Below are 15,349 nucleotides of genomic sequence, written 5' to 3'. Positions count from 1 at the left end.
CTGCTGAGCCAGCAAGTCCTCACCTCCAGCATTTCCCTGCAGCAAACCAGGAACTGCTCGTGACATGAGGCAGATGCTGAGAGCACACAACAGGCACCCCGTGTGATGCAGTGACCAGGGCCAGCACATCTTCTTTTAACACTACAGACATCTCTATTTTGAAATACTTCTCGGTTATTTTGCAGTCCAGAGTGAAGGAAACTGGATGCAGCAGATCCAAGAGCAGACACGTCGTGACAACCCGCAGGTAGAAGTGAACTGCGCAGCGTTTCAGCGGCAGCATCTTTGAACTCAAATTGTTGCCTCAGAACCCCTCCAGGTAGCAATCAGGCAAAATAACTTTCTGCTGTTTCATACCCACGTGTCTCAATCCAACAGCAGATGATGATTTACTCAGCTAATCAAAACTTGATTACTTGCATGCGACAAGAGCAGCTCCCCAGACAGGAGCTGTTGTGTGCAGATGCTGCGTTCTTGCAGAGCCTCAGGTATTTTCCTGCCTTTGATAACAAACTGCCCGAAACTTCTCTGCTGTTACCCACCAACGCTGAGATGTCACAGTCACAGCAGACAGCACCCTAAGTCCAGTCTCTCTCGATGCACCACTTCAGTAAAGACTCTACATGAAGGAGTCATGTAGACATCTTTTCAACTTGTCCCTGCTCTTTGAAAAATGGGGTTTAGCTTTGATTTGCAAAGGAGAGAAGGATCGATTTCACAGCACTGTGTAACACAGGCAGGATAGCACCCAGATACAATCCCTTTCACCCCAAGAACTGATATAAACCTCAACCCAGTTAATACCAATAACTACTTTGGGTTAGTTAACTGCTGTTTGGACCATACAGTATTTTCAGTTCCGTTCCCAGGGCGAAAGCCACTGCTACCTGCCGTCACTCGGCTGCCTCAGCACAGAAGGCAAATCCATCGTTTGTTGGCCCACAGAGCTCTTGCAGAAAGACAGCGAGAAGTTTCACTTCCTCTGCTTGCTTTTTCCTAAAAACATAGCACTTGAGTACTATTCCCAGGATAAAATCCACCCAACAGCCAACTATGCCAGAAGTACTCCGAGTTAAGCCAAAACAACTACTTAATTTAATGGAAGTTTAATCCCAAACACAGCCAATTGCAGAGCATTCTTCACCTACAAAAAGCCTTCGGGTCACCTTACCTTTGCTCCCTGTGTAACCGCTCGGGGGAAGGAGTTATACTCATTTACTGCTAATGTAAACTCAAAGGAAGTGGGCTTTAAGTACTTTATTAATAAAGGCAGCAATTTATTTATTTTTTAAAGTACCCGTAGGAAACATCAGAGGTTGTCTCCAACATAGGAGACTATCACCCACTTACATGGGCAATATTTATGCTACAGTTTATAGCAAATAGAGAGAAAGGAAAATGCTGAAATAAAAAAAAAAAAGTCAATGAAGTCTGCCGCCACAGAGAAAAAAAGAAAGCACTTCAAAGTTGGTCTACTCTGAGTCAGCAGTCTTTACTTCTTGCCAGACAGCAAGGCCTTAAGGTGATCCTTCACAGTCTAGAAACCCACGCTTCAGTCCTTCAAGATCACCACAAAGCAGATGAGATGTCAGAAGAGAGCACAGACAAAAAGCTTGGTTTTCAGACACCTAGCAAAGTGACTTTTCACTAAAAGTAGTATTTTATAACTTGCTACTCATTAAACAACCCAAACAGTGACATTGTTCAAAAGGACACATTCAAAGTCCGCCGTTAGACCAGGCAACTTCAGCACAATTTCCAGGTTGCAAAGGTACTCAGGACGCACACAGGCAGGTCAGAATGTCACCCTTAAGGGACTTCAGCAGCAGGGGCAACCTCCTCAGAGGATGTCAGCGTGCCTGATGGGCTACCAGGAGTCCTCACCCCACCCTGGGCTACCCGATGTCTTCATCTCAGTTGTGCCACTGATTCCATCCAACCGTTAAACCTGTCTGATTCCAAGCTCTTTAATCGGGCTATTTACTGAACCCCATCATGAACATTAAATATTTAGCACCACAAACACTCTTGATCTTGGCAAGGGGGCTGGACTGGATGATCTTTTGAGGTCCCTTCCAACCCCTGACATTCTCTGATTCTGTGATCTCCCTGCATAAAAAGCTATCAAATGTATGCTGCTATTGCATTTGCTCTTACTCATCTGTAAATTCCTGTAATTGAGATTCAAATGAAACTTTCACCATGGTCACTTCATTATAAATCTTATTATATTTGGTTGCTTAATCACGAGTGAAAGCAAGAGTTAATTCCAGTTTGATATTCCGAGTTTGAGAGCCCTCTGAGTAAGTGGCAAAGAGCTCAGCAGCTGGATTACAGCATATTCCCAATTAATGCAGATGCTCGTTTCATGCCTTGTTTAATACTCAGCTTTGCTTAAGAATTCTGATGTTTGCCACCTACCTGCAAGAAATATTCCAGGTCAGCCAGGAGATAACAGGAAGCCGCAAAATAAAAACCAAACAACAAAATAGAGAGGAGACTTAAAGGCACTCGGTGATCCTAAGCTGTGAACACAAGTCTGGAGGTCTTTAATGGGTATATATGCAACTACTACAGCACAGGCAACTACTTTTCTAGAGGCAATCCTAGCTTTCTGCGATATATTCTAGCTTTTTAGTATTAATCTCACAAATTATTACTGGATTATAAATAAGAACAGGACCACTAAAGATTGGTTTTGTACAGCTTTGGAAGGTCACTGCTCACATAACATCCGGCAGCCCGGAATCCCAGCACACGACAACAACGCTTACTCCATTCCCATCATCCACAAAATCTACCCTGACCGCAGCTTTTCATTGCCATGTTCCTCCCAGGGTGCAAGCTCTAGGAGAATGCTTCTCTCTTCCTTAGTTCTGGCCCTGTTGTTAAGTTCTTGTCCCATATATTAAACACTCACCTACCCCAAAAAGTAGTCAATAAAAAAAGAATTTACCTACTTACAGGTTTTCCTTACAGACTCGGTCTTTCTCCATGGACATTTAAAATGCATTTGATGGAGAGACAGTGTAAGGCAGGGCACCGAAAGGCAGACTGTTAGTCCTGTTTCTGGGGAGAGCTAAATTCCCAGACCACACTCTGAAAAAACTCACAAGCCCCACACTTCCACCCTTTCATACAGATTGTAGCAGGAACACAGAGTTTTACGGTATTGACGTTGCTGTTAATTATAGTAGTTATTTTAATATAGTGCTTTTGTTGTGCTTTCTGCTTTTACGTTGTTCCTTGTGCCTGGATCACCCTCCTTCATGCCTGTGGGGGATCACAGAGCACATTAAATCAGTCAGTATTTGACAGCTAATTTATATCGAGCTGTCTTTGGACACATCCATTTGTAGCCCAGGCTTGTCACCATCCCCAAAAGTGTGCCCAGCCAACGACCAAAGTTCACCGCCACCTAAGCCAGTCCACACTTCCCGAAGTAGCGGATAAAGATTTGATGAACTAAAGAGTATGAGCTCAGCTCTAACACTTTTGCATGGTGTTAGAATCGTAAGATAAAATCCTCAAACATGACAAAGTGGTTTTGACGCTAGTTTCTGGTTTGGGGGTTTTTTTTAACTGACGGGTTGCAAACTCACTCACTTGCAAGCAGTCATTGCTTGCTTATTTATCTTTTCCAAAACGTGGTGAGCTTTGATACAACTCACTTCACAGCTATTCAGCTCAAACTACTACAAGCTGTTAGCTAACAAGAAAGAATCCAAACTTAGCAGAAATCAACTCTGGAAATCTCTCAAAGCTCAAATTTAGAGCACCTGGCTAGCAGCAGACTTTACACATGATGGGGCAGCCCCAAAAATTGTGGCAGGCATGCAAGGATCTTATTCCCAGGAATCTGAATGTGTGTCTTGAAAATATCATCCTGATTCTCATCGCCTAGAGCATTAGCCTTAGTTAACACCAGGCTTTAACTGATGCTTTAAGAACCAATTTTGGGGGGCACTGATATATTAAAACAATTCCAAGCCAGTAATCTTCACAGATGAATAGGATTAGTCCTACCCAGGGCCTTGGCCCAGCACTGTATTTCTAGATCTCAGCTGATTTAGACAATCCCTTTGGAATCGGGCAGACATTTCTTATTAACAAAACGCTGCATCTCATTCTTCAGCACGCTGAGCTCTGACTGTTGAGCCTAAAGCCTAAAATTAAAAGGAGAAGAGTCAGAGTTATTTTGTGCCCTTTGTTCCTCTATGTGAAAACCATTAATTAGGCTTCTGAGTGACTAAACCCAAGCAAAATATCTTCAGCTGTAATAACTCCACTATCATAATAAGCAGTCATTAAGCAGCTCACAGAGATTGAAGAACTCACTATCTCTAAAAGACAGAGAGAAAAAGGTCTTGTAAAGCGGTTACTACAACTGGTTACTTATTCTCAGCAGTGCAGAAGTCAGGAATTTGACCGCTCTCGCAGCAAAGCATAAGGAAAGGTGAGGAAAAACATCTAAATTCAGACTGTCACCAGAATGATTCGGGACGATAGTGACAGAGTCATAAATTTTGTGTGCGTCTCCATTTTCATTGTGGGAGATGGGAAAAGCACATGTAACGTGCCTTAATCTAATTCCAGCCCTCAAGAGCTTCTCCAACGGCACAGCAACCTCAGCAGCCACGGCTTCGGTTTCAGTGGGCTTATTTCCTCTTCTTTTTTATAAATAATTGCCACCCTGCAATGCTGTGAAGATTTTAACACATACAGTTCTTCAAAACCTACCTCTTTTTGTGGAAGCTGGATGTAATTAGGTCAGCCCAAAGGCACCTGACGCGCGAAGATGAAAACCGAACCAACCTGCCTTCGTTCCGAGAGTTTCACAGTCTCCCAGCTGCAAGGAAAAGATTCCTCACCCAGAAGATTCTCTCCTAGGAAACCCAGGCCGCTAATTGCAGAGTGTGGGTTTCATTTCGCGTTCTTACGGAAAGACTCTTGCTACCTCACCCAGGACCGTGAGTAGCTGTTTGTGACGGACACTGTCCCGCAGACTCTCCAGTCCTGACCGTGTCGAGCGGTAACGCCTGTTGCAAGCGAACACCAGAGGGAGCAGCAAACATGTGTGTGGGAGGTAGCTTCTACGTTGGAGATGGAACAATAAAGTAAAGGAAACCTTGGGGAAAACTTAAAGACAGTTATCGCTGGCTGTATTTTCAAACGACAGTAACTAACCCAGCGCAATCCCCCAGCAGTGCAGGGTCAACCAAGGGTAAGAGTCCAGACGCACTCGGAGGGATGCAAGCTGAGCTGGGCCGCATCTCCCACCCGCTCACTCCACCTCCTGATGAGACCACAAGATTTACAAAGTCTTCTGAGAGTATAAAGCACTTCTACAAAACGCCATGTACATTTAGGTGGGTTACACGGAGCTGAAAATACACCCTACGTCAGAAAAGTTCAAACACAGAACAGCATGTGATAATATGGGGCATTTTTATTATATAAAACCACACAGTTCAAACTCTACAGGGTAAAACCAAGAACAAGTTTAGGGGTAAAACCAAGAACATGTTTAAGAGACATAGAAAAAAAGATGAAATCAAGGATTAATATGCCAACATACCAGCAATGAACAAGTAATTACAGCAATATCTCAAATATTTTTCTATGAAGCTGCCAAAGACAGTTAAAAACCCTTGCAAAAACAACAGAAGCATGATCAACACCACAGAAACACAGCTTGGAAAACACCCACCACACATTAATCAAACCCCCCAAACTACTCTTTTAAGGAACTGAACCTAAGAAAAGAAAATTTACGTTTTTTGCAGGCTTTTATCTTTGCACTACAGCATGCAGCCTATCACATCCAGGAGTTCCTAAGGCATTTGTCATCAGCACCCTGGCTTCAGCATGGGTTCCCTGATACCGAAACAGAAAGGCTCTTGGCAGATTTGTGAGATGCTTGGATTAAATTGGTTTCTCCGATTGTACAAGCACGAGTCACAGCATCCGGGGCTAGAAGAGTCAGCCTGCTGGCGTGGGACTCCAGAAAAGCCTAGCTCACCCCACCACGCTGAGCGCAACCCAGCCTGCAGACATGATAAAATCTTTAGCTCTGCCGTGAGGGGTTTCCTACAAGCACGTGGTCTCAGGCGAGAGATGAAGCTGACCTTTAGCAGAAGTCTGCTTAGCAGGTGGCTTCACTACCTGCCTGGGGAATGATAGTTAAAATTGACTGTTTTCTTGCAGTACTTTGTTTAATGAAGACATTATCCGCCATGGAGAAGACTTGTTCACAAAGACTCTGTCTGAAGGACAATCGGAACGAGGTCGGATGATTATGGATTGCTGCTGATGAAATGAGTTTTTTATACCACAGTTCCAGGTGTTCCCAGAGAAGCCAGCTCAGAAGTGTGCTGGCTGCACGTTCTTACAAGCATGTGTGACGTCCTGCTGCTCAGACACTTCAATCACACAGCCTTTAGCACAGACTCAGAAACGTGCCCTACCCTGATGTTTGCACTGAATGAGCAACAGTGGCAACTAGAAACAGAAATGTGTGAGTTCCTAGCTTGAGAGCACAGCCCCCCCAGGCTATCCTGGCACAGGGTTTTATTCTAGCCCACAGCCTGTGCTCTCTCCCTTGGAGGAACACGGCCAGTCCCTGTATTGACCCTGTGCCACCACTTGCTCCGAGCAAGTCACAAACACACAAACTTGGCACGTAAGAAACACCTCTCAGAAGAGCGATGGAGGGAAACCTAGACTTCTGGGTATTTGGTAGGTCTCTAATTCTGGCTGCTGTCACGCTTAGCACGATGATGTGCCATGCTCTGACTCTGCACCATCTGCTGCTCGTTAGCTGACAAAGGCAGCTACATGCCATCTCCCCACTAGCTGTTGCTCATTAGCTGACAAAAGCCATTTTCAGTGCTCACGTTGTTCCTTCTGTAATAATCGAACACAAAGATGTACAAAGAGCAAAGAAAAGAGGAAACGAAGATGACAGAGTAAATTATGAGCTTAACTAAGAACATGAGGGTATTCTTAAATCTCAAGGAGAGAATCCCTCCAAGAGCAGGCTGCAGGTCCTGGCCCCAAAGGAATGTGCCAGCAGGCAGGTATAAAGGTCAGCAAGAAAGATAATCCATTTACCTCAAACCGTTTTAAACATGCAAGCGCACGTTTCTAGGCTCTTTCCATTCAGGTTCTCTATTTGGTGACAATTTGGATATTCCATATCTGATTACAGAGAAGAGAGTGGCTGGTCCCACCTTGACAAGCACTAACCTCAGGTATGTATGTCCCTGGTACACAAGCAGAGCAGGGCTTAGGAGCTACACAATCAAGATCTACAACCTCCACAGGAGGTCTACCTGTTGGTAAAGATTCCACATTTGTCAGGAGGACCCTCAGCTTCAATTATAAAACATTTACACAGCTAAAAAGAAGCAGCAGTAGCTAAAAGCCCACTAACATTTAAAAGAACCCTGCACGATGGAAATTGGACTACAGCAGCTGATGAGTAACCCAACAGAGAAGAACCAGCAAAGCCAGGGGAATGAACAACAAAAGGGTTCTCTGTTTTGGGAGATGTGCTGATGATAGCAGATTACTCAAACTACAGAGAACTGGAAATACTCACAGAGCATTTACACTGCTATGGTCAATTAATTCTTTTCCAAGCTCAGTGAGTGGCTTGGCAGAAAAGCCAAAGAGATATTCTGCTTCAAGGAGAAGCAGTTATTTATGATTGATGATGAGAAGCCACCATGTCAGCTTATTCCCTCCCTCTTATGCCTTTTCTCCACCCTCCTCGCCAGATAAAACCGGGTAACTGCTTCTGTCATTGCATTGCCACGACAGAAGGCAAGAGTACGAGGAGTGTTCTGGGCACTGAGCAGCTCAGAGAAGCTGGCATGGGAAGTGTTAAACTGATCACGGGGCAAGGCACAGAGGAAGCAAGGAAGACAACAGATGGTAAGTGTGGGAGATGAAGAAAAAGCCCACAAGCAGAGTGACACGGTTAACGGAGATGGTCCTGCAAAGCAGGAGACAGAGAAGGGACCAAAGGAAGAGAGGAAAGAGATAAGAGGTGAATGGACAAGGTGCAGGTAATTCTGCTTTGCTTCTTATTTCCTCCTCACACCCAGACCAGCACCTTTCACTCACGAGCCGCACAAAGTAAGAACCCGACCACGAGTGTTCCTGTCTGAAGGAGGGCAGGCAGGGTGACATAGTACAGCAACGGAATTGAGGAAACAGGGCTGGGCACGCACACTTCATTGTAAGGCAAGCCAAAGGAGAAAGACTTTGTGCACAACCACACACACCGGCGCTCAAAGCTTTCTCCGCGGGCGTGCCAAACCCCAGCACGCTTGTCTCCAGAGAAATGCCCGTCCACAGCACCACGTGAATCCCGCAGCGGAACGCCTGCTCACCCAAAAGCACTTCAAGCAAGGTTAAGGCTTCCCAATGCGAGCGAGTGAATCGATGAGGAATCACAGACAAAGCAGCTTACAGCCCAGCTCAGAGCAGTAACACACTGGGAACTCGGCCATCTCACGCTGCTAATGCAACTCCTACAGCTTTGTCTTCACTACCAACAGCTCAGCTAATTCAAAGCAACATCACAGCAGAAAACGAAAGGACTCCAGTTTCGCTGCAAGGTAAGTTTCAGTAAGCGGAGCCCTGTTTTGATAGGGGAAGGTTAAAAAAGCCTAGCCTAAAACAATTCAAATAAACGTTTCACACCTCTCTCTATGCACGTGTTCCAATCCCTGCGATACCAGCAGGATGCTTTGAAGCTCGGCTGCCCTGCCCCGAGATGTCTGACACAACTGGCACTGCACACACTGGGACAATGACACAACCAGACGTGACACACGCCCACATTCCAAATGTCAACCATTCTTACTTTTCAGCCGCTGCTTCTGCCGTCAAGAAGAACAGTTTCTGCGCTCCTGCATTCCCTTCCCCCACTCACTAAGGCCAGAGGATGCCAACATTAATCACACTACACACATCTTTAAAAATTGTTTGGTCCAGCTTCTCTGCCATCACTGGAAGCTGAGCATGCACTAGGGAAAAAAAAATCCCAGTGGGATCATTTTCAAAACTCATCAGGAGAGCAAAACAAACTTTTTTAGCTACATGCACTGCATGTACATACTCACATACGCAAGTGACAGCCCTCCCAAAGCTATTAGCAAGGTTAGGTTCTCAGCAGGCTGCAGAAGGGGATGTTTCCTGGATTAGAAGGATCACCCATCCTTGAGACAGTAAACCAGCTTTGCTCTCTGGGTGCGTTACAGAACCTTGTTTGCAGGAATATTAACTTTTTTGTTTGGAGATTCAAATGAGCACTGTCTCCATTCTGTTTTAGCTTATCTGACCTGCTAACAGGCCAGCACAGGATATGAATCCCTTGCTCTCCCTGCTTTCTCTTTTCCACGCTCCTTTTACATTTCTGAAGGTGACCAGATAGCAGGTAAGACGGATGGGAAACCGGCAGCGGCTTTGTTACTCCCCTAACAGACACGACAGAACACAGAGGTACACACCTACCCCGGCCTTGGGACACGAAGCACGTTAAGGGCACAGCATTCCTTCTCGTCGCTGTCGTCGAAGCAGTCCGGCAAGCCGTCACACTGCCAGCTCCCCGGGATGCAGCGCCCGTTACTGCACATGAAGTTTCCAGGAATATTGCATTCGTTCGTGAAGTTATTCCCAGGCAACAGCTGACTCTCTGCACCAAACAAAACGAGAGCGAAGTTTACAGCGGATTTTGAAAAAGACAGCAAAAGCAGTCACTGAGTTTATGGAGTCTGAATGAATATAAGATAAACGGATCTTCACTCTGGCTGTTCGTTCAGTATGCTATCAGTACCCTGATTATGGTACTTGGCAGCACTTGCCTTTTCCTAAATTATCATTTTGCCTGTTTTCCATCCACACTCCTCATTTTACAGACTTCTCTCTTGCTATTTGCGTTCTAGGAACATCCATGCAGCCTTCTATGACTCCTCAGGTCAAAGGAAAGTTGGTTGATTAAAAAAAAGAATCTCCCTCATGGGGTTGGTTTGAACACAAGTAAAGCAGACACGACTCCAAGAACTCAGCTCCATACTCCCAGGCTTTTGTCAGATCAGTACGTAGCTTGCAGAATACTTTTGTTGCTGTTCCCCAAGGGCTAGAGAGCACGTTGACTAAATTCCTATCAGGTTAGAGCTGCTGATCAAACTCAGAACTGAGCTTCTTGGTGTTCATACAGTCCCCTGGCATACAGCTGCCCACAGGCCACTGCGGCAGTTGGCAGGGCACGAGTCCGCCAGGCGGAGGGGGTTTAATAGCAGGATACTGGAGACCAAGAGAACACAGCCAGAGAAACCCAGAGATTTGCTTTCAAGGTCAAACACAGCTCCAGTCAGTCATTTTAATCTACCACATCTCCCACTTTGTGTGTTGTTTTGGGAACGCGGGCACCACAGAAGCACCAGTTTCAGTGAAGATAATGACATGCAATGGTTTTGATGAGCACCGAAACAGCACGGATGTGGTCGAGCTCAGGCGAAACTGCGAAACAAGGCAGAAGATGAGAGAAAGAATATCCTTCCCCTTGTCTTCCTCTGTCATGTTCCACGCTAGTCCCGGGCAACACGCATGTCACCAGCCAAAACCCAGGAACACAAACCTGGCCGCAGCAGGGTGAAGACATCACCAAACTCTTGCCCCCCATGCCTGCCGGCAAACCTTCACGGTTCAAAACCAAGACGAACAAATTGAGCTCACGCACAGCTTAACCACTTACCTATTTTGAGGGTACTTGTGTGATTATCAGACCCCTGGCGGAGTGGCCGAGCTGCAGGCAGTGCCCTCGTTGCCCACCTTACACCAACTCCCCACCCCTGCGAGTCCAAACCTCTCCTCTCTCCACCGCTCCGAGCGGGTCACAGCTGCTGGATCGGCACTTTCAGGGAAGGCAGACCTTTTCCTAGCCCACTCCTGCAGTCCCAGGGGGGAATCTGCTCCACGCCAGCTTCTCTGGAGAGCTCAGCTGCCCAAATAACCAGTCTCTAAGCACGAATCGGCCAAATGCAGATGGGTGCCTTTGTCCCCTGCATCGCAACAAAATGCTCCAGCCCTGACACAGGAAAAGGCACTAAGTTTTACATCCCTGTTTCAAGAGACACATGATAGGAACACTTCAGAGAGGTATTTTCTATGCCTAGGTCTGCCTCAAACAGCGTATTTCTTCTCAAAAGTCATTTGGCTGATGTTCCCGAGGATGTTCTAAAGAATCCGCCAGCACAGAGCAGATTCCTTAATGGAAAATTGCCCTGAGCAGTTAGAAGATAAGGTGATTGAGGAAGAGGTGGAAATAGGGTCTTCTGAGGCAGATAGAGCAACCTCAGCCACCGGCCACACATCCAGAGCCACCTCTCCTGCTGTAGAACCTTAAAGAAAGCGAGTGACAGCCTGCAAAAAGCAAGCCGTACAGCATCACCGGCAACCCCGTGCCGCAGCTCTATGTTCAACTAGCAAGGGGCTTTTTTGGTTTAAGGGAATAAAAAACAACAAACAGAACCAACCATGACCGAACACATTCAGATCAGTCCTCGTATCACTGACCTGTGCCTGGTAAGTAATCACCGAACCAAAAGGGCCGCTCTCAAACAGCTACAGAGAGTGAAATCACCGGCGTTACCCACCCTCCTGTCAGCAAACAACTCCCCGTGTGCTAGTAACACCTCTGCCTGCAAACAGAGAAACCCTCCCGCAGCGCCACGCAGCGACAGCGCGGCGTCGCCAGATCGAGACAGGAAAGAGATGAGACGCCCGGGTGCTCTTTGCAATGGAAAGGCACAGCCCATGTGCCACGTTCTCGAGTTTGTTATAAAGCATCCAAGAGCTTCAGCAGCAGAACCTACCTCCTTTCTCCACATTCCCCCCCTAAAAAAACAGCTTTCAGGTGAGTACGGTACCACTGGAAGACCTTCCTGGGAGTTGTTTTAACTTTGATTAGAAAGAATTTGCAAGTTCTCAAATGCGACAAAACCACAGCATCCTGGCTAAGAGTAAATCCCTGATGCAAAGCAGAATTATCCCAGACTTGATGACGAAACTAGGAATTAGAAAAGCTTTTGGTCTCTCAGAAGCTAAGCACCTAGCGGTACATTCGGGCAGCAACACCCAGCACCATTCCCTCTGCATCCCTCTGTGGCTCTGCACCACTTCCTTGCTTCATCTCATACCCACGTCTCTCGGCCAACCTGCTGCACCTCCACAGCCAAACTGTACCTCTTAAAAATGAAAAATCCTGCTGCCAACACTTACGTGAGACCTGCTCTCACAGCTACCTGCCCTACCTACGGAAATGCCTTCTCCCCTCTGAGCACCACGGTGTTCCTGAGCAGGTGCGCTTCAAGCACTTGAACACCTCCTGTGCAGAACAACCAGAGCTCGGCTCCTCTCCGATCCTCTGCTGTTACCTCGCCTGACAAGCTCCACGATCTCCACACTCCTTGAAAGATAAAATTCAGACTAAGCCAAACCGTTTAAGAAACTTTCAGAGTTTCAAAAAGCAAGAAACACAAACCAAGGAAGAAACAAACCCTCCAAACAACCTATCAACTCTCTGTTATTTTTAACAACTCCTTTAAATAAAGTGCTGTACTTCTACTCTGCTAAAGTGAAGCAACGTTCCAGGAGCAGATACCACATTTTACGTGTTAACCCAGTAAGTTGTTTGTTTATAGGATTTCCTTTGCCATACAATAAATTTATCTTCTAAAGCAAGGATGTATTACTAACCTTTTCACTACACAGGAAACTAAAGATTCTGGCAGATGGTCCTACACAAGCTTCGCTGCGGAATGGGAGCACAAAACTCTGGCTCCACCCAATCTCAGTGTAACAGCTATTTCTCTTAAAAAATGACCTTCGTCAGCCGCTAGAAGAGAGCTGCGGGTTACAGGCGGCAATTTAAGAATCATAATCAACACGTCTTAGAAACTTGTTACGTGCGGTATTCCATCAGCTCCAAAACAATCCAGCGCTGGACAAAGAGCTGTCGGAACAAGCGCACGTGTGGAACCGTTTTAAATGGGATCGCTCCTCTGGCTTCCTTCCCTTCGCAAGCCTCCTCTCTCCGATGTAAGAAACCTCGGAGAAATCCTCAGCGCGGTCACCACCTCCCAGCTCTCAGGAAGGCGTCGTTCCTGCCCGCTCAGCACGCTGCCTGCTGCACGCACACGAGGACTACTCACGGACCGGACCAAGCTCACCCATTTTTCTAATAAAGTCCATATAGACATCAGGTTTTGTCACAGCCAAGTCACTATAACACCTCTTGGTGGGGTCAGAAGTTCCTTCAATCTGGCTTTCCATTAGCTGACATATTTACCCTGCAGTCTCCGTGAATAATTTTGAATTTAACCCACACAGGAGCTCCACGGATGCATTCGCTTAAGTAAAGGAGGAAAGGAAGAAGGGGAAAGAACTAGCCCATTTTCACCGCAACACATTGCTCACTTGAAGAGGCATGCCATCTGGGCTGAATAAAAAAAAAGGGACTCGTGTTGCACTTCGAAGGGGACTGAGTAAGGAAAGTCAATCTGTTTCAGCAGCCACCTCCAAAAACGTTAGCATCTAAATATTTAATACTTGCTGAAAAAGAACCAGGGAAAAGTAAATAAAAGGACAAGCCACACTAAGCACACTGTATCAAGAAAGCAAGTCAAGGATATCTTTCACAAAATAAAAAAAACTTTACCTGGAAGCGCTCCAGAGCACTGGGCACATTACGGAACAGATTACGACTGACCCGGCTGCTGCCTCAGTGTCAGAGAGGGGATCAGCAGAGCGGGCTCTCACCCTGGCCCAAGAGGTTTTCAGGAGGAAATACAAGATATTTAAGTGTTCAACACCCTCATGAACAACGCCAGTAACTTCAGCGTTTTTGCAAAGGATGAAGCCTCAACTCTGTGGCACGTTTTCTGTAGAAATCCTGGGATCTTCACCGGATACTTTCACTGGATTGCTGCTTAAAGTTTTTCAGATGTGAAGAGAATTATTTTGATCCAGGCTGGCATGTAGGTGTGAAGCCAAAGGGGTCCCTCACGATCCTTCCCTGTCACGCGATGCACACAGCGTGCTCCCTACCGGAATGAATTTGTTCGTTCTTTCTGCTTATCCCCTTGGCTGGGTGTAAATCCACACAGGGTTGGATTTCAGCACATCAGAAATCTGTTCTCACTCTGCTGAAATCTGCAGCGTGTTGTGAAAACAAAAGGAGGGAGACTAGAACAAGTCAGCAGCTGGAATTTGCAGCAAGACAGCATCAAGAAGACACACCTGCCAAAATCTGCTCACCAGCCAAGCGCGTCACAGCTAAAGAAAAGAGAGCGACAACGGCAGGCTTGAACAACCACCTTTTGATCTTCCTCCGTCATCTTAAAAGACACAAACAAGCAGTGTTAAGCGAGGAGTAGGGCCCCTCAAGAGGTTGCAAAACTATTTACAAACGCTTACATCCAGGTCCAGTTGCCTCTGTGTGTTTAGCTGCTAAGGCCAGATGTATCTTATCAAACCTCCTGATGTTGACAGGGAGCTCTGACTCACTCCACATCTCCTTTACAGAGATCTCCTAAAGCAGATGATGCACCCAGAAGAGGAATTCAAAAGCAGAGCACGGAGAAACTCTATAAACATTACACTTAGCCTACAGACTTCACTTTAACATGTGCATGCATCAACTCCACTGGCAACAGAAGTATCTTGTCAGCAAGGTAGGACCAGGGGAATTAAGGTAGACTTGGCCTAGCACTGAGTGCACTGAAGAGGAAGGCAGAGCGAGGAAGAAGACAACTCTCCTTTGCTCTGCCGTGACGCCTCCGACAACACCTGAGCCATCTGTCACAAGAAAAGGACACCTGCCAGAGATCATCTGGCAACTGAAATCCTCTCCAATGGTTTTAATCCCTATCCTCATTTAAACTGCCCGACGATTACGCTGCTTACGCAACATCAGGAGTTAGGAGGGTTATTTGTAAAGACAGATTGACGGCCCCACTGCAGGACGAGTGCTCAGAAATGTTTCTTCACTGGAGCAGCAGGTAAACGGGTGATTATACAAGGAATCGCTCGCTGCTCAGGTCCAACCTCCCCCCATCGGCTTTCCAGCTGTGATCTGCGAGATGTGACGTATTTGTCACATTTAAACTGTATTTCTTTACCTTAAAGGGTTGGACTAGATGACCCTTGAGGTCCCTTCCAACCTGGTATATTCTATGATTCTATGATATTTATATATATGGATACATTTATATATTTACATATATGGATACGTTTATATATTTATATATATCGATACATTTATATATGGATATAT

The 15,349-nt window shown here is 46.1% G+C and overlaps 1 protein-coding gene across 1 annotated transcript in view; it reads right to left on the bottom strand.

Annotated features, from left to right (window-relative positions):
- Positions 1–9,706, bottom strand: part of LOC104279350 (low-density lipoprotein receptor class A domain-containing protein 3) — a gene marked incomplete at both ends in the record, with an annotated part of 16,972 nt that extends 7,266 nt beyond the window's left edge. The window contains one exon of the mRNA XM_009876612.1: positions 9,560–9,706. Coding sequence (XP_009874914.1) covers positions 9,560–9,706 — 147 coding nt within the window. The remainder of the gene's footprint in view (positions 1–9,559) is intronic.
- Positions 9,707–15,349: the final 5,643 nt, after the last annotated feature.

Source organism: Apaloderma vittatum, unplaced genomic scaffold (assembly GCF_000703405.1).
Source record: "Apaloderma vittatum isolate BGI_N311 unplaced genomic scaffold, ASM70340v1 scaffold2039, whole genome shotgun sequence".
NCBI lineage: Eukaryota > Metazoa > Chordata > Aves > Trogoniformes > Trogonidae > Apaloderma > Apaloderma vittatum.
The sequence above is the reverse complement of the archived record's forward strand: the minus strand, read 5'-3'. Positions and strand labels throughout refer to the sequence as shown.